The following is a 23,691-nucleotide window of genomic DNA, read 5'->3' as shown; positions in this document are numbered from 1 at the left end:
ACATATATGTATATGTACATATGTAACCCTAGGCCCCGGGTTCTCAGGTGCAAGTGCGCTGCTGAGTAAATAGGTAGCTGGAGGTAGGTAGATCAATATATTGATATGTCATGGATGTTGGTATGTAGTAAGTAGGTAAGTAGACCTTGTTCAAATAAATTGTATTGAGTAGGTACTGTATGTATTACCACTACATGTAATAAAGCTGTAGTTATTGTTGTAGCAGTTGTTGTTGTTGTCGTTATAGGTGATGTAACCATACATACCTTAAATAGTACCTACAACTTGTAGCTTAACTCGCCTCACCTCACCTCTCTCACCTTAAACTCAACTCAGCTCATCTCAGCTCTCAGCTCGACTCAGCTCAGATCAGCAAGCAAAATAGATTGGCATCTCCGGGAGGATGGGAGCGATGCAAGATAAATGAAGACACACCCTTAGCTCATCTAGCCTACCTTCCTACCTGAGCAGCATGCAGAAGCAACGTGTTTCAATGCCTGCTGCTGCATGCTCGCTCCCTGCGGACTTGCAAGTCTGGCTGGCTAAGCGAGGTATGAGAAAACGTGGTAATGTGGGTAAGGTACCTGTAGGTAGGGTAAGCCAAAGTGCAAAGTGCAAAAAAGTGCCAGAAAAAAAAAAGGGGGGGGGGGGGGGGGGGGGTGGCGGCCGGCGGCTAATGTAAAGGATTACCCAATACATGAAGGCCAAATCCATTCCACGTGAGCATATCATCCTTCCTTCTGTCGCGCCCAATTGTTCAGTGTGTCGTCATATTGCGAAGGGGGAAGGGGGACATATTCCTTCCTTCTCCTTTTGGAATCTTATCAAGTCCCGATTTGTTTTTTTTGGGGGGGGGGAAGGGTTGGAAGATGATCTCACGAACAAGCATCCATCTTCAGGATACTGAAACAGCGAAAGCCCCGCTAGTTCTGGAACCATGAGGCTCAAGATATGGGGGCTCCGGGGGTGGGGGCTCACGAACGGCAGCTGTAGCATGGGTAGGTATTTAAGTAAGCGCTACTTGACTTGGTATGTGCGATACCTACTAGCTAAGGTTAGTAGAATGGGGGCGGCGCCTAAAAAGTGTCTGCATTCAGAGTATTGACATACCTACCTAGATGCATAACTCGTAACTGGGACGCGAGGGGGTTTGGCCTGACTCCAAGTGTACCTAATTATAGGATCTTTGACCATCTAAGCATCATATGTGTGTCCGAGAGCATCTGTGTGCACCTGTGAGTAAGTTGTGCTCCAACTGGAAATAGTCCTCATGACATTTGCGTGTATCTGAGTCTCGACAATGCCCACGGCCGCTGGTAACCGATTTCTTCTTCAAAGTCAGCTTCTTTACTTGTGCTTAGACTACCTTCGAGTAAGCCCCCAATGACATCAGCATAGTGCCTATCCTCTGAAGTATATGCTTGGAAATCAAAGGGTAACCGTTACCTCATCTCACAAATCATTCATCACAGATGGATTTCTGTCATGTTGGCCGATCGGGCCCGCTTATCTCCGGCCTCCCGCGCGGCCCAGCCGATGAAGCGCGCCCGTTCCGTAAGACTCTAAGTCCCAACGTTATAGTATAAAACCTAACCCGCTAGGCTGTTCGTCAGAGGAACCAACTCGCAGAATCATCCCTGTGCCATGTGTTTCTATATTCGAAGGATCAGAAGCATACGTGCGTGAGAACACCGATGGTAACAGTGCCAAGGCGTGATAATACTTCCCATTCTTCCTCCCTACTCACGAGACTCGGTGCGTATCAGGCCAAATATAGCGTGGAGTTCATGCAAGTCGGACTGGATTTCAAGACCCAATATGTAACGGGCCAAATATGTACCTTTCGACCCCATCACACTCAGCGTCAGTCCAAGTCTAACTATAGACCTTGGTGTTTGCCTATGAATATATGGACATCAGTAAGTACCTATCCACTAGATAACTATGCCTCGTGCTGACAAGAAACCCTTCATACCGCGATAATTTGACCTCTATAAACTGCCTAACGTAGGCAGTCTTGTATTGTTTTCGGTTATAATATCCGTTGGTCTATGGGCAATACAAGAAATTACGCACTGGTCTATTAGACTGTTGCACGTGGCAAAAATAGGTTATAGCCCTGGTATTGCCGTTTGCCTTTGAGTGCCATAAATAATTCTCATTTTCAACAATATGATGGATGTAGAGGAGGCCAATATATGTGATGCTTTGGAACATGTTTGCGCCCGAAAGTAGGTAGCTGAAACATTTCGGGGTTGTAGCCGAAAGCAAAGAGTCGATCACATCGGCGTTAGATAGCTGCTTCCACGAAAGCGACATGACTAGGCAAGTAATAGTGATGACCGGATTGAACAGAACAATAATTCTCTTCCACGAGCACCGAAACTATCTGATAGGTAAGCTTGAGAAGGAAGTTATAACATGTAAGGCCAACACATACATACCTCCGCATGATAATGACACTTTGGGTCAGCCGGTTAAGAATTCAATGCAATTCAGAAAAGAAAAGAAATAAAGATTGACAATTTGGAAGTCGTCTAAACCCAGAGTTGATGGCAATCTGGAAATGCCAGCCAGTACTAGTAAACTTAACACACCATCCAGATTGTCATATTGCGCTCTTCATCCAGCTTGATGACGACGGAAAGTTTGCCAAAACGTACACATAAAACTCAGGATTTTATCGGCGAGATTGGACTTACCATCAAATTCAGGGCAAGAATCCAACCTCGGAATGTGGTAGAGGCATGAGAGCCAATACCCACCAGGTTAGAGAGGTTTTCCCACCCTCTTACTTCTCCTCGTTTCTTTGAGGTCGCAAGTGACGGCTCGTACAATGCTCAACCATGCGTCGGGCTACGGGCTAAATGTTGGTGTGATGCCAATCTACTGTTATGATTCAACACTTGCACGAAAGCCAGATTACGCGCTAGGGCGTCATCGACAGCCCAAGTATCACGCGCGATAAAAGGCAGGTGTCGAACACGGCGTGACATGAACGCTAGTATTCCGGTAAGGAGATGATGGCTCGTACATCCCAGACCTGGTAGCTCGTACTTCGGAAACTGCTGTGCCCACATCTCATATGTTACTTCACAAGCACAGTACGATAAACGTGGGTTTACCATCGCCAGAAGGCAGACGATGAGGTTGACAGCCGCCAGGTGACGTGGACTCCACACTCTAGATGTAGGTTTCAAAGTGGTCATTATAGAGTGGCCAATAAGCTTGCGGGCGGCGGTTTGAATGATTGTGATACTTCCCCTTGCTTCCTTAACCCCTGTCGGGCTGCACGAGAATAAAAATTCCCCGGGGATCTGGAAAGATGTTTAAAGCGAGTTTCTCAAGTCTGGTGTTCAGTTGGGCACCTTATGACCCGTTGGCGGGGCGAGCTCGATGGGCGTAAGATTATAGGGGAAGCCTAATGTGACTTCATGTGGTATAGGGCAACCAATCTGTGTCTCAGGAGCTCAACCAGCTACTGCGCTCTCCCTCATATCGGGATAAAATGACTTAGGGGGTAGATCGGAAGCCGAAATGACCAACCTGGCGGGAAGTAGCCCCCAAGTAATACCAAGTTGGTACCTAGTAGGCGACAGACGCAAATCATGTCCTTCTATACTTGAAGTTGGTGCCATTATAAACGCGTCAAGACGTCTATTAACCGCTCCGAGCGATTCCATTGGCAGTTGTCATTTCTTAGCCGCTACACACGCTGAGGTTATCCCAGGGCTGCAAGGGTCGCGCATGAGGTGATGGATAAATGCAGGGATAATGGAACCTTTTGTTCGTGAAAAGGGCGGAAAGGGAGTAAAGTATAGAGTAGAACGTAAAATGATGATGGTACAGGTTTCGTACCGAGTTTGGTGGGAAGATCTTCAATGTTAGTTAGCAATAGGTATCTACATACATGTAGTGCATGTCTTCTACTTACCTAGGTTAGTTGGTACTTCGATGTTGCTACTAAGTATGTAGTTGTAGCTCTAGTATAACGGCAACATTGAATAGAATCAGTACTAAGTAGACACCTACATAGCTAGGCAGTGAGGTATAAGGATGGGTGTGTCCTTATACGAGCCATATAACAGAGACTATACATACCCCTTACTTGACCGGCGCAGTACTATACAATGAAGTATATAGGTATTAGGTTGTGGGGGTACTATTTTTGACAGCTACCGATAGTAATAGTAATGCCAATGGAGGTAACAATGTTGAAGTTAGTTAACCTAGGTAGTAAACCTAGGCAGTAAGGTACTTTAGTTCGGTACCTACATGTACCTAGTCAAAGAGGGGCAATCTTTTCGTAGGTTACACAACTTCTTTGTGTAACTCACTGCATGCACTCACATCAATGATATGTACCTAGGTACAGTACATTGCACTCAAGTCAACCCTTGGAAGGTTACTTGTCAGCTATTGATTTGCCGACATTGTTCGTCGTAGACTGCACAAGGTAGATAGGCATATGGGTTTGCGGGTTGTTGGTTCGATAATTTTTGGATAGCTCGGTAAGCGTTCGCACCGATTGGGCTTATAGACGCAGCTTTCCATCAGCATCCGGATTTAGGATGAATGGTTAGGTCGTATGGGGCAGCAAAGACTCGTCTAGGTGACACAATGTTGGCTAGAGGAGGAAATGTTATGTACGTACATGGTACTAATTGGACTACTTACACATCATGATGGTACATACCTAGGTAAGTACTAGGTATGTATTATGTAGGTAGGCTGCCTCGGAGGGGAAACTGCAAAGCTCGTAAAATGTCGTGTAATCCGGTGTTGTATGCTTAGAGAAGATGACGGGATGTCGTATCTATCGGGACCGGGCCGCTCAAACGGGCCAACGCACATTGAACAATGGCGCGGGCTTAGTGGCAGTACATACACACTCCCTACTACTAGGTAAGACTTAAGTAAAAGACAAAGCGTTAGTTAGCCTTAACCTAAGCCTCTCAGTGATTGCAACCTGCATACTATGCAATCTCGGAAAATGAGTAATATACACATACCTCCAGTCTCCAGGGCTGGCTACCTAGAAGCTAGAGGTAATCGGTTACCTACTTAGTACTTGACTAACCGTTAGGTGCCTCAGCGTGCCTGTGTTGTTATATTGTTCAAGTCAGTATCCATTAATTCGTCGCCAATAGAAATTAAAATCAGGTGTCCGTCGGCCCGAAGTAAATGCTTGCGGGCGAAGCCTATGCCATTAAGCGCGATGCAGCAAGGGTTGGCGCCCATGTAGGGTGGCGATTGGTTGGTGAGCCGCTAGCGAGGGAGGGACATTCTGACTTATTAGGTTAGTAGATCAGAGAAGGCTATGTATTGTTCAATTCAGGTCAAATTTGTGTACGGGAATAGTTATATGGATTGTCTCCCATGTTGTATAATATTAGGAGGGTTAAGATTCACATGCATGTCTTCGATGTGTGGGGGATGTACTGTATCATTGATATATGTACGAAGTACCTACATAATATGTAGGTAACTAAGTGCATTCAGATAATATGGTTTTTAATATCTGGTATCTGGCCCGTGCCATGCTTGCTGAATATACATCAAGATCATACGCCTATAATTTGAAGTTATGTATAACGACATATAACTACCTACATAGGGTAGGTAGATATATCCTGCAGGTGTCGTATGTAAGTTCTTAGGGTTCTAATATGTAGGATAATATATTTAATGTTAAATTACTCTAACAACATCTCCCTAGGTTCCTGTTATATAAACATAATATATGTAGTTATGGACCTCCTAATAGTGAGGATTATGTAGGTCCTAGGCATTGAATTGAGCAGCCGGAAAGTGATACACACCCAATCGTACAACCCTACATGTATGCAACTCCTGATTAAATGGAATGTACCTATCCATACATAATAGTACCGTACATAGGCATCACGGATGTTAAGCATGTCGGGCATGTTAGACAGTTACTGAATATGTACTCCTATGTAATTATACCCTATGTAGGTACTTGTACAATACATACCTACATGTAGTTTCAGGGACAAGCTGCCAAACGGTTATCTAATCTGGGTTATATAATCGATCTCCTATTGTTCCGTCAGCCAATTCTCTCCCTTCATTGCTTTTCTTTTCACATTGGTCCTTTTTTATCCACCCTTCTTAACCTACTAGCATGTCTAGAGTATGTAAGGTTCATACCTAGTAGGTACCTCAGTATATAAGTAATCACATGATGTAGGGGAGATGCGAGTAGTACCTCAATATCTGCAATTCATTTGTAGGATTCTACCTAGTAGTTTTTATCCAATGCGGCACTAACCCTTTTTTTTACGTCAGCTTTGTCGTGAACCTCAGTCGTGTTTTCCGGGTTGGCCGCCAACAAGTTGGTTAGATCATTCCGCTTATTGCAACCCAACCGCCATACCTACACAGTACCAGAATTTGTCTTCCTCTCTAGGGGGGACGGTACATCTTCTCCATGTATCTCTGCCTTGCATTGATTACTTGTGCCTTCGGGTAGATGCTTCTGACCGCGGAACTGGCCGCTATACTTCCTTTCCGTATGCCAGGTTGAGTTGTGTCACGTTATACGGCCACAACCTGACCCCATGTTGCTAACCGTTACTGCCATGCCGTTCGATGCTGTTCATGCTGCTTTCGGTGGACACTTGCTGGTGAAGATTCAAAAGAGAACGTAGACGAAAATAAGTGTTATTAAAAAAAGAAATCAAGGGCTGTCTGAAATTTGGAATTATCCCATCGTGAAGCACATCTCATCGTCTTTCATCCTTCATCCTCCATCCCAAAAACCCCGCCTCCATCTTCTTGAAGAATTACTAACCCAATTACTTCCAGACAGCAAAGAAAGATAGCCGAAACAAAAAATCCACCGTTCTAAATAGCTTCGAGAGAGTGTTGCACAGGCAGACCCTAACACCAGGTCAGGTCAGGCCAGGCCAGTCGCCTAAAGCCCTACATATTAGGGTGAAAAGAAGATAGTGAAATCGAGGTATCTGTGCGATCGCTCGCAAAACGTTCTTCCGTCCTGTATCCCTACTCGCCAATCATTCATGCATTTTGCCATGTTCGTGTTCGTAGAGGGCCGTAAGAAAGTTTTCTATGCGGTACAATGGGTTAGCAAAAGACGAATTCCAGACATTGTGAATAAGTGTGTGTATATCATCCCTAGGTACCTTTTGTTAACTTAAGCATGGTTATCACATGGTCCGTCATTGGTGATCGGCTCTTCCGACACCCCAGTGGAACATCCCCCAACAGAATTTGGGCTTTCGGCACATGGGGCGACGTCAGTCTCGACGCAGCCGCACGAGTACTTGATCTTGTAAGCTTTGCACATTTTGAATGCTGTCGATTGTGTGATGAAGCGTAGGTGGTTCAGAGAGGTCTCCGAAAAGATTCGAGTCTGTCCACCTCTCGGTTAGTACTATTTTAGTAATGAGATCAAAATTCATACTGGTTTATGAGGTATGGAGAACAACCGTGTTCTACTTTCAACTGAAAGCTTGATGAGATTGGCTTGACAGAAGAGTCGCGACAGAGTGTTATGACTTGTTGCTAAGATTTGATTCGAGTAGCTTGAGGAAGATGCTTGTTGAAGTGATGATGGTGAGGAATAAGTATGAATGTCGATGTGGGCGAAAGGGTAGACTTTATAGACAATGACCTTTGACGGACGAGGAGACGGGTATATGTGAGCTCCCTTCAAGGTTGTTTGTCATAAGATCCAGTGCCACTGGGTGATCAGCAGCTTGAGCAATGGAGGCTTTAGTTGGCACACTGCTTCGAAGCCTTCGCCGCTGCGTGAAGTTAGCAACCCCCTGTTAGGATAGGAGTACCCTAAGTCGACAGATGGTGTGTAGGAATTAGTATTCGTAATCAGACCATGATGGAGGTCGTCAGTATATAGTGCCAACATGAACCTTGGCTGCCGAACAAGATGTAGGTAGGTAGCGAGGTATATTGGAAGAGATACGGCTGCAGTAGTTGGGGCTTTAGATATGCGGCCACGAACACGCGTGGTTGAGTGGTAGCTGACGATGCATCCACAAGCTGGTGGAGAATTTGGGATTATAATCGCCTTTGGAGTGAACCATTGGGCGTGGCCACGGACGTCATCTGGCAGAGCAACTAGATGTTGCTTGCTCTCTCTCACCACCCACCCACCACGCAGGCCGAACGCTCAATCCCGCTAGGGTGAGCTACCCGTTGCAAGGCAAGGCAGGGGTGCCTATTGCGGCGTTCCGATCAAGAAGTCAAGATACTATAGGTACCTGGTAAGAGCCGGTAGAGAGAAAAAAAAGGTGTACCTGGGTATGTAAGAAATGAGATAAATCGAGTATGTAAACGTTGGCGTCCAGAAGTTCAGGTAGGTAATCAAGGTAGTCAGTCCAAGGGGCCTTCGCCTTGTGGCCAAGCCCAGTAGACAATTAAGAATCTCTTCTGCCTCGGTACCTAGTAGGTAGAAATATGCGTCTGACCCGTCTTGCAAACTTAAGTTGGGCAGGGTGTGTAAATGATCCCGGGGCTATTGCATTTGTTGCATTGTTTGTTCCTTTAGCTGTAACTGTTGGATCATCATTGCCTAGTATACCTCGTTGCTATCATGTGTTACCACATCTTCCGCTAAGACCCGGGCAACCATGCATATCTAACAATAGTATAGTTCCCTCTGAAGGATCCCACAAAGCAATTCGAGTCTCGAAAAGCTCTTTCGGAGATGTTCAATGTTGTTAGCGAGCACCACACTAGCAGGACTCGAAGTTTGCGGTATATGGTTGAATTATATTGGCACTGGCGTTCTCATTGTGTATGTAGTTAAGATGCCGATTGACGCACTTGGGCATACGGTACATCCTTTCCCGATTGCTTGTATTATTTTTTTTTTTCAACTATCAAGGGTTTAGTTAAGGGTGTGGGCCCTCTCAAGACAACCTTGGAAGTAGAAGAAATCAGACAAAGGTGGTAGGCATGCACGGTACCTAAGGTATCTAAAGAGAAGATAGAAAAAAAAAGGAAGAAAAAGAAACACTACATATGTAGGTAAAAGGTCGTAAAAAATGGTTTGGGGCGGATAGTACCAAGAACCCTTCCCATTGGGACGCAACTACACATACCTGTAGGTACCAAAGCATATACCATGTATTGTACAATACATAGTATTACCTACATACCTACATGTAGTAGTACATTATGTAGGTAGGTACCTGCCACATGTGTCAAAAGATGGTGACCCCTGGCAGGCTTACATGCAATACTAATATATGTACATGTATATGCATGTACAACTTACATGCCTACTTCATGTATGGAGGTGCATTCAGCGCATTCAAATTTCAGATGTCTGAATGTAGGTATAGGTATACATGTGCCGAAAGTGAATATCAGCTTCCAAGTCTAAGAGGTGTGGCTTTATCATCTATACCAACCTGACAAAATCAACCGCACAAAAAGACTCACACCGGGAACTTCTTACATCGAAAGAGAAAATGTTCTAACAATACTAACGATGTATAGTGTATATACTAGTAGGTAGATTCTCATCTGATGTCCATTGGAGAAAAGTCTGGGGCCAAGGGTTTTCGCACTAAATTACAGGCTGACCCATGTCTATTTCGATATTGAAGCATGGGTGTTACTAGGTTGGTGCATGTAGATACGTACCTAAGGTGCCTACACACATTCAAATGTTCATGGATCATTGAATTGATGCATCTGTAGATATAGTACTTACATATGTACTGTCAGTCTGTAGGAACTATTCGCGGACGTAACCTTAAATCGTGCTCAAAGGACATCCAACATGATCCTTGATCCAAGTCCAATCCCAAGCATCAACTAGCATCAACTGGCATCAACTGGCATCAACTGGCATCAAGCTTGCAATTTCGCCCATACAAACAATGGTTTCCTACGCCTTGTGATACGCAAGAAGGGTAGATTGCAGTTCATGGAGATTAAGAAACGAGATAAAAAAGAACCGCCAAAATTATCCGATATGTACAATACCTACATTGAGCACTTAAACTTGGAACCTTGAGAGTTGTACAGACTTTGCCCAGTGATGCCTAAGCACATCATTCCATGCAAAACACAGTTGCGTCGCCCAGTTGCGCGGAAGGCACATACCTACATATTACCTACCGAGTAACATGTACATAGTAACATACCTACCCTACATATGGTTAGGACCGTTAGGTACATACATATGTAGTATGTAAGTCCAAAAAGCCATTCTAGAAATTTCAACCAATGTTTCTAAACTATCAATAGGCGACTTTTCTCACTTCGCTAAGCCCTATGCTAGGCATGTTAGATCCAGCCTGATATCCCCAACTTCACCTCTACCTAGTACCTACATATATATGTGCCTACCTTGGTACTAGGTAATCTAGGCACATGGCCAATGAGATTGTCTATCTACCTTCAAACTACATAGTACCTACATGCATATATGTAGGTACTAGTTTAGCACTCTCGCCTACTGTCGTCACAAGCGTCTGCTACATACTACAGGCTCCAGGTATCTCCTCCCCCAACTCTACTACTTACATATTGATACTACCTATCTACCTAGGCTAGGGAAGTAATTACAGGGTACGCCTAGCTAGCCGAATGGGTCGGGCCGGCTGCCGTTTATTGCGTCTACTGGGGGTGCTATAGAACGAGGGACTAGGTCCCAGGCTTTGCGGTTCCAGCATTGTCAAAGACCCCGGCGGCGGATGCTGCGCCTGTTGAGAAGAAAACCCTGTGAGAACGATGAGATGGGAACAATACCTGGCCCAACACCTCACCCTTAGGAGGTACCTACCTACCTACCTACATAGGTAGGTATTAGGTAGGTATACAAAGTCTACATGCATGCATCAAGCAAGGGACCACATCAGAATCGCGCGGGAACCTACGGCAAATGCGCTCATGTGATCTCCACATCTCTTTTCCAACTTCGCTACTCAACTACGAATATTTACTCGTGTGGTGTTATTATCGCCGGTTATCACCCAATCTCTATCAAAGCCGGCGGGCCTACGGCTAGAACCGAGAACGTGGCTCCTAGGTCTCGGCTTGACAAAGACCAGTTGGTAGATCGGCTGCCTTGTTAGTTCCTGTTTCAAGCACAGCGAAGATGGTCATCGTCTATTGTCTCCTGAACACAATATTGCGCCAAAGATATATTATACGGATTCGATCCCATCACAAACAAAATTGCACGTCAAATCATAAACGTTAGTGGGTGCCTGCCTATGTAGCATCGTAAGTATAAATTGTTCTCGTTGAGTCATTACTTGGAGTTCTATGGCACGAGCGGTGACCCCTTTTCAGAGGCTCCTAGAGGACAGTGACCGAACGAGTATTCGGCGCAGAAGTCTACCTAGGTAGGTAAGGTACCCGTTCCAACCAACATCTGCTGGAACAGCCTTATGGCCCGCCGATTATGCGACCCGGCCCTCCTTAATAGTATATTCTAGGTGCCTCACAAGACTGCGGCCTAAAAAGCGGCCCACAAGGACAAGCTGCTTTCATATGTCGCCGCCAACACCATGGTTCTCCTTTTGACTTACAACGACGTCAAATCAAGTAACCCCTTTAATCTCTAGAAATTCCCCCGCCAAGCTTAGCTATCGCCGAAGGCCAATCCCGTAGTCCATAATGAGTTGTCTATAAAAATACAATTCAATTGGGCCAAGAATTATATTGCTAGTAGGTGCGGAAGCCCCTATCATCTATCTATACATACCAACATGAACTCTGTTTTAGACTTAGGGGTTACCCAGAAGTCAGCAGTTGAGTTTGACTTCTCATTGGGCTGACTGTTCCCATATCCCTAAAGAATTCAGGCTACCCCTGAAATCATCGGCATATTCGACAGTCATATGTGACTTGCTGCATGGACCCTTCATATCCGTTCAGCGCGGCTGCAGGTGCTGCTTCCGGTGCTCTTATGTCTTATTCTGTCGAAATCACCGCTCCGTCGCATACGAATGCTCTACGAGATAATTGTGGCTTCCGAGATATCATATCACATACTAGGTACAGTACCTAGGTAGGTAGGTACGTATAAGGCTTATCCGAAGGCAATCCCCTCATACCTACTTAGGTATCACTCGGTAGAGTTCCCTACACTAAATTCAACTCATAATTATAGTATGAGAAGCATCTATCGTGGCGTTTGTATGCGGAAACTAGCCAATCGTAAGATCGTGTAGACGAGTAAGCGCTTGCTTATGCGTACCACAGTATCGGGTCAGGCTTCACCACAGACCTTCGGTGAAAGAAGCAAGGCTCTTTCGCCCAGAATGTATAATATCGACACTAATACGATGTATAATTGCAAAATTTGTGTTCCCATGGGAGCCGCGCTTGTTGGTGTTCTCGTGAAATTGGCGCGCAACTGGGAGTGGGATAGACGCGATCGTCCACCAACATCTATGCAGTCAGATTAATGCCAGTATACTAGGCATGTATACTGTATACGGATGGATATGCTACTTAAACAGTAGACGCAAAGGATGCAAATGCCTTATTCAGGCCATTCACGAGGCCAACATATCCAAGTAAGAGTAGTCAGGAGCCCCCCTATACACACTAACCACCAACAACACTGACATTGCCCTTTTTGGGGGCATAAGACTTGGGATCTTTCCACTAAACTCGGGCCGACCCTTCCCATATCTATAAATCTTGCTCTACCGGTGAGTATTTATGTATGGCCATGGCGTGAATGGTCAGATGTGATGGTAGACGGCGATGATGACCAAACCATTACTAGGTAACCTGGGATATGTTTGCCGATACCTGAAGACTATAGCATGTGGTTGGCTGACGTTTATCTCCAGATTTGATTCAAGAAGCCTACAAGCGGAGCCATCTCATCCGGATATTTCGAGCCAAATATAGGAGTGCCCACCTCATGTCTCCTAATACCACAATGCTGAGACTTTGCATGGTATATGGTTATCAACCAGTCAGGGTGGAAGGGAGGGAATGGAGTGACGGCAAAGTTGCCGAGCTTTCAACGAAGCATGGCAAGGAGAGATTCAAAATGTAGAGCACCATGGACATCAATGTCCAAAATAGGGGATCAATGACATCGGATCTCTGTAACCTGTCAGTAGTCCCAACACATTTCAGCTCATGGCTCTCACTACGACCTATCAATCACACCTCCCTTCCTCAACCTGCAAGCACAGGCACGCCTAGACACACGCCTGATATATTTGTCATTCCTCAGGACACCCCCTATGCTCCTTCTCCAGCACATCCCCCTCTTCCCCCCCCGAGGGAATAAAAATCTTGTAACAACCCTCCAAGCACCCCACAGGATTGTGAACCAAAGGATCCCGGTGTGATCCCAGTTGGAAATTTGCTCTCCAATATGGACTCTTGCCGAGTTCGTCACCACCTTCATCGTAGTTCTATAGAACCAGGGGTCGGTGATGCACAAGACGAGTCGCCGAACCCTTAGGTACCTATGTTTCGTAAGCCCAACCTAGCTCCCAACCTCAACCTTCGTGCATTGCAGCAGCTTGTTTTTGAAGCCTACCCCCCGGCAGACAACCCTTCCCCTCCCCCTTTTTTTGGCTCTTCCTCCCGTTACACCAGCTTTTGTGTAAGGCGACGAGTTCGCGTGTGTAACACGGCTCGGGCGAGAGGAGTTACTATTAAGACCTTGGCGGCCAGTCTCTGCTCGTTCATTGGGGAAGTCGTTCCTTCTCGCTATGGAACTGGGGGAGCGATGGGTGGTGGTGGTGGGGGGGAGCTATCACGAAAAGCGCAATGCCGACACTTACCACCACCGTGGCTCCTACAGCAAGCAGCAAGAATCACCATCACACTCTCCCGGTAGACGGCATAGTTGCAGAGTTTTTCTTGCCCTCGGGGTATTCTCTCTTGGTTCTAGATATGCCGCCAACAGTAGCGAGGTCATACGACTTTTCTCAAGAAAAGAAAACTAAAAAAACGCCACTACCTACCTAAGAAAATGACATGTCTTCGTCATGCTTTCGAGGGAGTCACTATCGTCGTATTCACACTTGGCTCATACGTATCACTGACGTCTTGGCGGAAAACCAGAGGAAAATGGGCTGGATACTGGATGCCATCTTCTACTGTTCGAATATGGGTATGTCAAGCCTAAGACTGATTCTTCGAGTTCTTTCTAAGCTAACTACTAAGATACGGTATATCGTACGTGCCTCCATGAGGCGTACTAAGCAACTGCTATTTACTAAGGTATGTTACTTGAGACCGTGATGTAGAGGAAGCGTCGCTTCTTCAAGCCCCTTATTCACATTCAGTTTGCGAATGCTTGCCCACGTCTACGACCCGAGCCCGTCCTACCTTAGGTACCTACACACACTGAGTTTTCGTGATAGCGGCCTGAGAGGAATCCTCGTATGGTACTACGAAGCGGACACGAACCTTGCGAGTCCCCTTGACGTCGCCGAGAAGTACCAGCTCTTATACTGAGGGACAAAGGCCCTCGGGTTTCACTTATCTACAGGGGTACACGAAGATGTCTGCTTGATTGTCATTATTCGATCGAGACTGCTTCTAGGAACATGTCGAAGGAAAGACAAGGGTTCTATTGAAAGTGCTGCTATATCCCATAATCTTGTTATATACTAGGTAGGTAGCTTAGGTAGAACATCAGTGCTGTCAGGGCAAATACCACTCTCAAGCTAAAAGAACCGATAGAAGTAAATTTACGGGTATAACACTTCGATGGTATATGGCGATCACACAAGTCAGATGCCGGAGTGCCATGCTTAAGTTCTCGTATGTCTACCTAGGTGCTGCCTCTCCAGGCAAGGCCAACATACATGTATGTGTACAGCTACCTTCATATTCTTCCCCTTTCTCTCAATAATTTCTACCTACCTCAGCTGCAGTCAACCACTAACCTACTCACCTACGTCCTCACCGTAATCTCCTTTTCACCTTGAACCGAACCAGAAACGAGCTCACTAAGCGCCTCCATCCTTCTTTCGGTCTCGCGATGAAACGTCATTCGTCCCAGCGCAATTCCACCTCCAGCCTATCACCGACCTTTCCCCGTACCGGATACAGATTTTTTTTTTTGCTGCTGTTAGCTGCTCGGTACCTGCATCTGCGGTGCAGTACACTTGCATATTACCAAATTTCGCTTCCTGCCGCTCGAATGCGACCCTAGCGCTCCATCTCGTGACTGGGAGGCCCCGGAATTAAGTGGCCATCAGAGTAAGTCGCGGGGAGCTGGTGGAAAGCAGGGCTGTGGTCAAATGAATAGGCAACGTCTCTCGACTAGGATTCGTTCGTAGGGGCAACACGAACTTAATGGGAGGGATATTTAATGGATTGGCCACTGAAGGTCAGAAATTCGGACACCGCGGGACGGGGATATAAGGGGTGTTGGGAAAGGGGCGTTTTGGAGATCAGTACCTAATCTGCAACTCAGAGGCACATGTCCCCTCGCCGTTCTTAGATGATGGATTTATTTGACTCGCCTAACTAGGTAGACAAACCCCGACCCTTGATATAGACGGGAGTTGAGACGTATATCTCTAGATACCTGATAGTTGGGTACCTAGAGCACATAGCTAGGATTTACTAGACTCTGCCCTCAAAGGGGTGTTACGCCGCTTGCTAGCCCGACGAATAGTAATTACTGACTACCTACCTAAGTAAGAATATAGTAGGTTACCTAGTTAGACTGGACCCCAGTATCTATCGAGTGAATGCGGTAAACCCCAACTTAGAGTCTAATGAGCGAGTCTTGCCAACGTGAGCGCCAGGCTTCCATCGTGCTGTAGCTTGCTCTTGTAGAATTGACTAACCTAGTGTAGATTACTACTGAAGCTAAGATGACTTGTTGCGCCAGCCGAAGGTAATTGCGGCCGTGTCGCATGACACGTAGCTGTTCTCCTCTCCGACGCAGAGAAAGGGTTTGATAGGTAGTTATCGCACAGAGCCTAGGATAATCACGCTATAAGCTGACTTCCATTCATTATTAAAGCGGTGGCTAGAAGCTGAGTCGATCCGACATGAGAAGCTTCGTAGAGGTCATAGCATCCATTGCAACAATTCACCACCACGTAGCCACCCAAAACTCCGAGAGAAGCTCGCGGGGCTGTTCTTCACCTAGGAAACGACTCGATGATGTAAAGTGGCTTCTCTTATGGAAGTCCAGTACAGTCTGGTACTTGCCTAGGTAGGTAAATAGGAGAGGATACGTTGGCTAAGTATCGACCTAGACGCGTACTGTATCTCAAGTGTCTTCACACTCCTCTTACGTCCCTAGTGACTAGAGCTATACGAGGATTTACAGGATTGATCTTCAACAATGTGGGCTCTGCCATACTTGGCAATTTAGAGTAATCGTATTCTGAGTTCTTGGGAGAGTCGAGATTGAGATTCCAACTCCAAGACGAAACACCAGAACCGCAGGGAGTTTGGTACCAAGTAAATGAAAATCACGTTCCCTTCCTTAGACCTCTACTGTATTCGTATCCATATTAGTTACGTCCATGTTTACTGGTTAGCCTACTAGAGCCTTTTGATAAGATGTTACGTCCAAAGGATGGAATGGCGAAATACTCTTGGCCATTCTGTGATACAAGTCTACTATGTAGGTGTGTTTGAGGACACAATCAAAGGTGGGTACACTAAGGTACGCTGTCTCTATTCCTTGCTAGATCTGTGGGTATGTAGGTGCCTATTCCGTAGTCTGTCGCATCAACATTGTCGAACGGATATGGTTTCGGCTTTCTATCATCAATATAGATCTTAAATAGTATACGGGCTACGATAACATCGAGGAATGTATCGTGAATAGAAATAGCTATGAGTTTCCTTTTTGAGAGTACCGATATCTCCGTAAGCCCCCTGGAAAGATCTCATAGGCGAATCCGAACAATCCCGTTAGTGGCTTGGCCTATCCAATCGTAGACAGCTCACACTTCCGAACTGAGAGCTCTGAGAGCCATTCTTGCCGTGATGGCCCGGGAGGTCGGGTGTCGTTGCTGTTTATTTAAAGTCAAAAGGAGCCGCATCGTTCTTCTCCACACCTTCCTAGCTATATAACGTATGTTCGGCAGTCGTTGAGCCTCAGGGAGCTCAAGGAAGAGCCGCGGGACGGACATGTTCGCCACCTATATCATGTCCCTTCATCCGCCGACCGACCGGTAAAAGCCGAGGGTAACGAATTACCAATCATCAATACAGATCGGATATAACTACCTATACTTGTGTATGGTACTCAGTGGACCAGGTCTTCCCTTTGTGTGTTCAATGTTGCTTATCGTCAATACCTACCTAATACCTACATACCTACTGAGGTATCTAGGTACCTAGGATTGGCGCTTGTGCTTTGGCACTGACATAGACATTGACATTGACATTGGCAATTCGTTTCATTGCCAATTGTGCACCCCACGTGTGTTGCGTGCGCGTATTCTCCTTTTGTGCAATGCGCTCATAAACCGGAGATGTGCCACTATGTCCGCGGGTCACTGTTCCTCACACCCAATCAGAGCGGTAATGGAGGGAAGAGATAGGGAACTAACAGGCCATCCCCCCGGTTGGCCACCCCTCCGCCAGGTCGGGATTGGATTCTCAGAATGATGGGGGCGTGGATGCTGACTGCTGAAACCACACGCACGCACTTTGCGACATAAAATATGAAAAGGGAAAGGGAGAGGGAAAAGGAAAAAAAGGATAACTAACAACATCTAGGCAATACATAACGCTTAGGGAAAGTCTTGGCGATTCATTACTAGAAACACCATAGACTCATATCGGTGTATGTATGTATGTCTGTGTGGGGGGTGACAAACCTTGGCAGTCCTCCCCTTCCTCCCCCTTCTTACTCTTGCTATCAGTGTACCCTCCATGACGCTTGACCATCGTCTATAAAGGAGCCTGCCCACTCTCTCCTTCCCATGTTCCTGTTCTCTTCGAATCTCTCTCTTCATACTACAACAACCAGCAACTCTCAGACAAAGACATCAGCTAAGCACGCCATAAAGCCTTCGCCGCCTATCCAAAAGAAACTCTTAACTTCACACTATCGAAGTTAATACTTTTTACTTGGCCTCGCCGCTCGCACGCGTACACACACCATAACCTTTCAACGAATCAACTATCTACCTTCATCTTACCATCCTTTATCAATCAACAAGATGTCTTCCGTCAGCCAGAATCTCGCTGAGCACGTCCGCCAGGGCCAGCCCCAGATGTTCCTGCCTCTTGCCCCCACCACCTCATCCTCCTATCCTACCGCCCAGAGCGTCAAGCCTACCGCCCAGAGTGATAAGCCCGCGGCTCACGGTTCCCGCCGCACCTCCAGCCAAAGCAGCGTCGGCAGTGCTAGCAGTGCTAGCAGCTTTCGCTTCCTCAAGCTTGGGCCCGTCCACTACGGCGAGCACTCCGGCGACCACAAAGAGGACTACCACGAGGTTGCTGTCGACGAGTGAACAAACCCCAACCACACAGTCACTTTTCCAGTTTTATTTATTTATTTACTGCGGGCACTACGAGAACCTTGACCAAAAAAACCGGCGCTACTACCTATCTGTCTTTTAAGCTCTTTTTGCGGACATGACTAAAAACTCTGGAACGATCTACTCATAGCGTGCACCTAAATGGAACTGGGAGCTTATATGCGCTGGGAGGGGCGGTTCACTCGGGTCTGGACTATTATCTGTTTTTTTTTCTTTTTCTCTTTTTGGTGTTCTATTTTTTTTACCTCCCACGGGGCGTTTTGGGGGGAACCTGGGACACGGGACGGAATGGGTTGAAATGTGGGTGGGATAAACTGGAAGCGCAAACTTCGTATAGCAACTTTTGCATGCCTACACACACCAACACCATGCATGCCTACATACTTTGATGGGGGGTGATGCATCTCGGGTATCTCGGCGGTTATCTGCGGGAGATTGACTCTATTCTTTTTTTTTTGAGAGAGAGAGATGTATGTAGGAGAGAAGCATATGGTGGGCTCAGGTTAGGATGTTGCCGGTTTGGCTGTAACTCCTAATACCTAACTACTACCTAGGTATTCTAGAGCAAACCCATACATAGTATCAACTGCAATGGAATGCATCACCATCACCTTCATCATCTTCACATGTTGGACCATAACGTATGTTTCACTAAGCCCCATGCTTCACTCTTCACGCCTTTCCATTTGCGCGAATAAATAGTCTGCAGTAAGCGGACCAGTCAAATGATAGGCACTAGAGCATGCTCATGGCACAAAGTCACATTGTTCTTTCAACGTGTTCTACTGGGTATGTATGTGATGTATGTATGTAGGTAGTGTAGTGTAGTTTAAGCTAGCCACTGTACGTATTTACAGCATTAGTGGACTGGAAACCGCATATAGTATCCACAAGCAGTAGGAGGGTGAACAGGATCCCCTTCCCTTGCGCATTATTTCTCCTATCGCACGTTTTTTCGCTTCTTGGTGAAAAAGAGTGCAGCCGGTGTCGTGATTGGCTCTGGCTCTACGAGTCTACATAGTCTACATACATACGACGTAGTAGTACCCGCATTTGCTCCCTTGCTTGTTGAAACACAGGCGCCTCTAGAACAACATGGGCAAAAGTGCCTAACCTAGGTACATAGCTGCCATAGCATCAATGATAATACTTGGCAGTAGAGTATGTATGTACATATGAACTTCAAATAATCAAAGAATGAAAATGATGTAGGCTCCCATACCCGATGATGACCGCATAACTAAGGTATCTAACTAGGTAGATTACGACTGAGACACAAAATAATATAACAACCGCGATGGCCAAGCAATACCAAGACGGCCTCTTGCGAACAGTCTCGACCTCTCAGGGCTTGGCGGGGAGGGAGGGAAAGGGAAGCGGAAGGAGGAAAAGCCACCTAATGTCCTGTGTGCTATGTCATAGCCTCCCATGAATTAATTCTCAGCAGTGTTCTGAATAACTAGATAGGGAGTTTAAAATTCCACTGCAAATCACTACCGCGTCAGTGATTTGGACCCTTATCCGTTAGCACGAAGATGGGGGACCCTCCCCGCCGATCAATGGCTACTGTAACCGTGGAGTGGATGTAAGCTTGGAAGCTTGGCAGCTAATGAATGTGCCATAATAAAGCTTTCGAGCTGGTACGTAGTTAACTAGTTATCAGATAACTACGCAGATTTGCCACCCACCTGCTATAGAAATCCTAGCTCTTACGCCGTACACTAGTTAGAGGGGAGGTAGAAATAGGTAGGGGGGTTGGGGGGGACTCGGGAGCAAACAGTCTAGCGGGTCTGTATCACAAGCTTTTTTTTCTCTTTCTCTCATCATCTCTGACCTCAGACTGAAACTACATATCTTGCCAAGAGAACCCGATGGTGCTTGGCTGCGATGTTTCGTTTTACTTGCCTAGTATTATTTCGATTCTACTGTAGACTCGAGGAAACATGCCGAGGTTTCAACTCATACCTACATAGGTACCCACGCACCTACCTACCTACCTAACTGGTACACAAGATCCATGGATAGATAATCATCCCGCTCCTATTGTTTCTAATGCATAAATAACATACCTTGCTATGATATAGAGGATCTGCATTCACACCGTAAACTTATGCTAGTTACTGATAACTAGTTAGTATTACCCTGAATGCTTAAGCGACGCAACTGGATCGGCATAAGTTATTAAGAGGCTGAGAGGTATAATAGTCCACCGCACTTTGTCGAGACTGGCCGGTCCCCTTATTTTCTTGTATCAAAGCGAGAGGAGCAATAATACTACCTACGACATGTATCCCACATACCTGGATTTCTTGGAATAAGGAGACAAATAGACTGGCCTGGATTTATGTATGTCGCGCTTGTACAATTAATACCGGTGTGTCACAACGCCAGGTTCGTGCCCATGTCTGATGTATGTACTGTATGTACGGCCGACCCTTTTCTAACGTCTCTGAGCTCGCTACCTTATCCACGGGCCTGGTGTCCTGGTGTGCCGCTCCGCTATCTCCTCCAATCCGGCTTCCCTTTCTCTCCCCCATCCCATGCATGCCCATGCCCCATGTCTCATCCTCCACCACCACCTCCACCACCACCATCGCCCTCCTTTCATCCTTCTCCCGTGCCATCAAACAAACCAAAAAAAAATCCAACTCACACAACCATGATGACCAAACCATTAGGTTCTAATGACGCCCTCGTGCGCGACGCCTCGCAGAAAACCGAGCGAGTGAAAATGCGACTCTGTGAAAAGATTGAGAAGATCCCACCTATGTAGAGGGACCTCCGGCCCTACCTATGGGAGTCTTCCCTCCCCCTCCCCCAACCGTCCTCGTCTCTCAACAGGAAATCCAATACCATGTAGTTGATTTACGCCATACATTAGTATATATATATATACCGACCTATCTTTTTAAACTTCTTATAATTAATCACTTGTGCAAAAAATGCATATATTAGGTACATACATTTCTAATGGCTCGGTTCCCTGCCGAGCGCCTCCGGGGCACATACGCACTAACTACTATGTAGGTACTAATGTATGTATGTGCAATACTTGGAGACCATAGACGGGGCACGTGGGCAATTTGAGGCGTCGATGGAGGGGGAAAGCCAAAAGCCAAAAGGTAAGGGTCTAGTGTGACCTGATGAGAGACAGGGCTTGCTTATTAGAAAGTGATGATCGAGACGCTTCGATAGGTAGTATCGAATCCGCCGCCATCTTACTTACACCACGTACACTATACGCAATCATCTAGGTTAAGCAACACAGAAAAGAAGAAGAAAAACGTGCATAGCTAGGTAGCCTACCTATGTGCACATTCCTCATCTTTCTTTGCGAAAACTACAAAGTTTGTTGATAAGCCGCCAGTAGCAGTACTATATACGAATACTTGCAGTCTTCTGTCCACCCTATGTAGATACCTAACCTAGACAAATACATAGGTATGTATGTACCGCAAATCAGCGCAATCATCACAACCCCCCACGTCTACCGTACGTACATACCTCCTACACAGGTAAGACGGACAGACAGACATACACATCTCGATCTTGGCAGCGAGGATCTACCTATTAATCAACCAACTTCGTTCGTCAACAAGCACTGCGGGATTTTTTTCTATACCTACCTGCCTAGGTACATTACATGTGGTGACGAGAAGAAGAAAAGAAAAGAAAAGAAAAAGGCTGTGAGACAACCCCTTCCTTCGTTAGAGCCACAGCCTGCAGCCTGTAATACCTTATGTAGTATGTAAGCCTAGATAGATGGTTCGGGAAGCAAGCCAAAAGTCCGTTCTACATATTGTACATACTCAACGAATGGGGAAGGGGAAAAAAAAAATAACTACTAGGTAACTAAACATCATCACAGCCCTACTCTGCCATCCTGCATTCGATATTCTATTTTCTGACCTCAGAAAAGAGAGGCCTGTGAGATTGGGGTAGTGCCATAGCGAATGCATGTGACTCTGGTGTATGAAGTACTACCTATGAGCTCGCCCCTACATACTATACAGTCTATACTACGTACACAAATCTGAATACTCCAGGGCTCTTAACTCCGAGTCAAGCCATGTACCTGACCCTTAGGTAGTTAACCCTTAACTTTTAGCTTTTACCCTAAAAAAAAAGGGCTATTGTACATAGTAGGTAGAGAGAAATCCCGATGCGACGGTACCTCGTGCCCGAACGCGGGACTTACAAGTTACGGCTTATGGATAACTATCCGTATATGACGTCGTGCTGATTAATTCTTACACCTATTGACAGGCATTCCCCAGAACGAACAAACATTCAACATCTCCCCCTCGGGCCCCTCCAAACCTAAATCATAATAGGTACCTACCTACCTGATGTATTAAGCTCCCAACTCTGTGCTATGTAGGTACCTGAGATATAGCAATTCCGCCTAGTAGTACATACATAGCTCGGATCATGGATCAACCATAATATATCCTACATGTGCATTGGTAGATTCTGAATCAACCTAGTTATCTCCTTATTGACGACATCACATCGGACCAAACAGATAACCACCTACCCTAGGTACACTAGTTACCTATAAATGAAGCACGGTGGATTCATCGTGTCCCCGTGATCATTGGCCGTATGTACTCACGATCATCGCTTGGCACACGTACTATGTATAAAAAACAAATAAAGGGTTATCCTGAAGGATGCCTGATGCATAGGTATGTATGTATGTATGTACGTAGGGAAGGGAATACGTGTGTCACTGTGATCGGAGATTCTATCATGTATGTGCCTATCTAACTTCCATCATGGAGATAGGCAATATTAGATAGGTACACACATAGTAGGTACCTACAACGTATGTAGCTGAGCAAATAGGCATTGCGCTGAAAACCCGTGACATCCCTCCGATCTCCTCGTCAACGTAATTAGCCCCTTAACCCATATGTAAAGGAATGTGGCAAGCGACCTAGGTAGGCGTGCATTTCACTATTGTATTCTGTATGTTCTGCTATGCAAATACCAAGCCGGCAATAGAGGCTGACGGCAGGAGGCAATGTCTCTCGGCGGAGCGGAATCTCGCGGTACACCGCTCGACGGGCCATGTGCCAAGCTGATACCAAGAATGCCATCATTACACAAGACGGGGTCTATGTAAGTCATTCGGTAGCATACCGTATACCTAGGTAGTGGTAACCACCTATTCCACTGCCCCGGTGAACTCCCCTATCTGCATCGTAGGCGGACA

The 23,691-nt window shown here is 46.1% G+C and overlaps 3 protein-coding genes across 3 annotated transcripts; 1 reads left to right on the top strand and 2 right to left on the bottom strand.

The window, feature by feature from the left end:
- Positions 1–2,018: 2,018 nt before the first annotated feature.
- GGS25DRAFT_442155 (uncharacterized protein) lies at positions 2,019–2,707 on the bottom strand. Its single transcript, XM_049258741.1, has 3 exons — positions 2,703–2,707; positions 2,441–2,579; positions 2,019–2,385 (listed from the first exon to the last, which is right to left on the bottom strand). The coding sequence occupies exons 2-3, from the start codon at positions 2,450–2,452 to the stop codon at positions 2,050–2,052; spliced, it is 348 nt and encodes a 115-aa protein (XP_049112838.1). The 5' UTR covers positions 2,453–2,579; positions 2,703–2,707; the 3' UTR covers positions 2,019–2,049.
- Positions 2,546–3,373, bottom strand: GGS25DRAFT_442125 (uncharacterized protein). The gene is made up of 2 exons (XM_049258740.1): positions 2,703–3,373; positions 2,546–2,579 (listed from the first exon to the last, which is right to left on the bottom strand). Exon 1 carries the CDS (start codon positions 3,207–3,209, stop codon positions 2,841–2,843), a length of 369 nt encoding a protein of 122 aa, XP_049112837.1. The 5' UTR covers positions 3,210–3,373; the 3' UTR covers positions 2,546–2,579; positions 2,703–2,840.
- A 14,590-nt stretch (positions 3,374–17,963) lies between these two features.
- GGS25DRAFT_441936 (uncharacterized protein) lies at positions 17,964–18,537 on the top strand. Its single transcript, XM_049258738.1, has one exon. The coding sequence runs from the start codon at positions 18,153–18,155 to the stop codon at positions 18,444–18,446; it is 294 nt and encodes a 97-aa protein (XP_049112836.1). The 5' UTR covers positions 17,964–18,152; the 3' UTR covers positions 18,447–18,537.
- Positions 18,538–23,691: the final 5,154 nt, after the last annotated feature.

The sequence above is a fragment of the Hypoxylon fragiforme genome, assembly GCF_022984875.1.
Source record: "Hypoxylon fragiforme strain CBS 206.31 chromosome Unknown GGS25scaffold_9, whole genome shotgun sequence".
NCBI lineage: Eukaryota > Fungi > Ascomycota > Sordariomycetes > Xylariales > Hypoxylaceae > Hypoxylon > Hypoxylon fragiforme.
The sequence above is the reverse complement of the archived record's forward strand: the minus strand, read 5'-3'. Positions and strand labels throughout refer to the sequence as shown.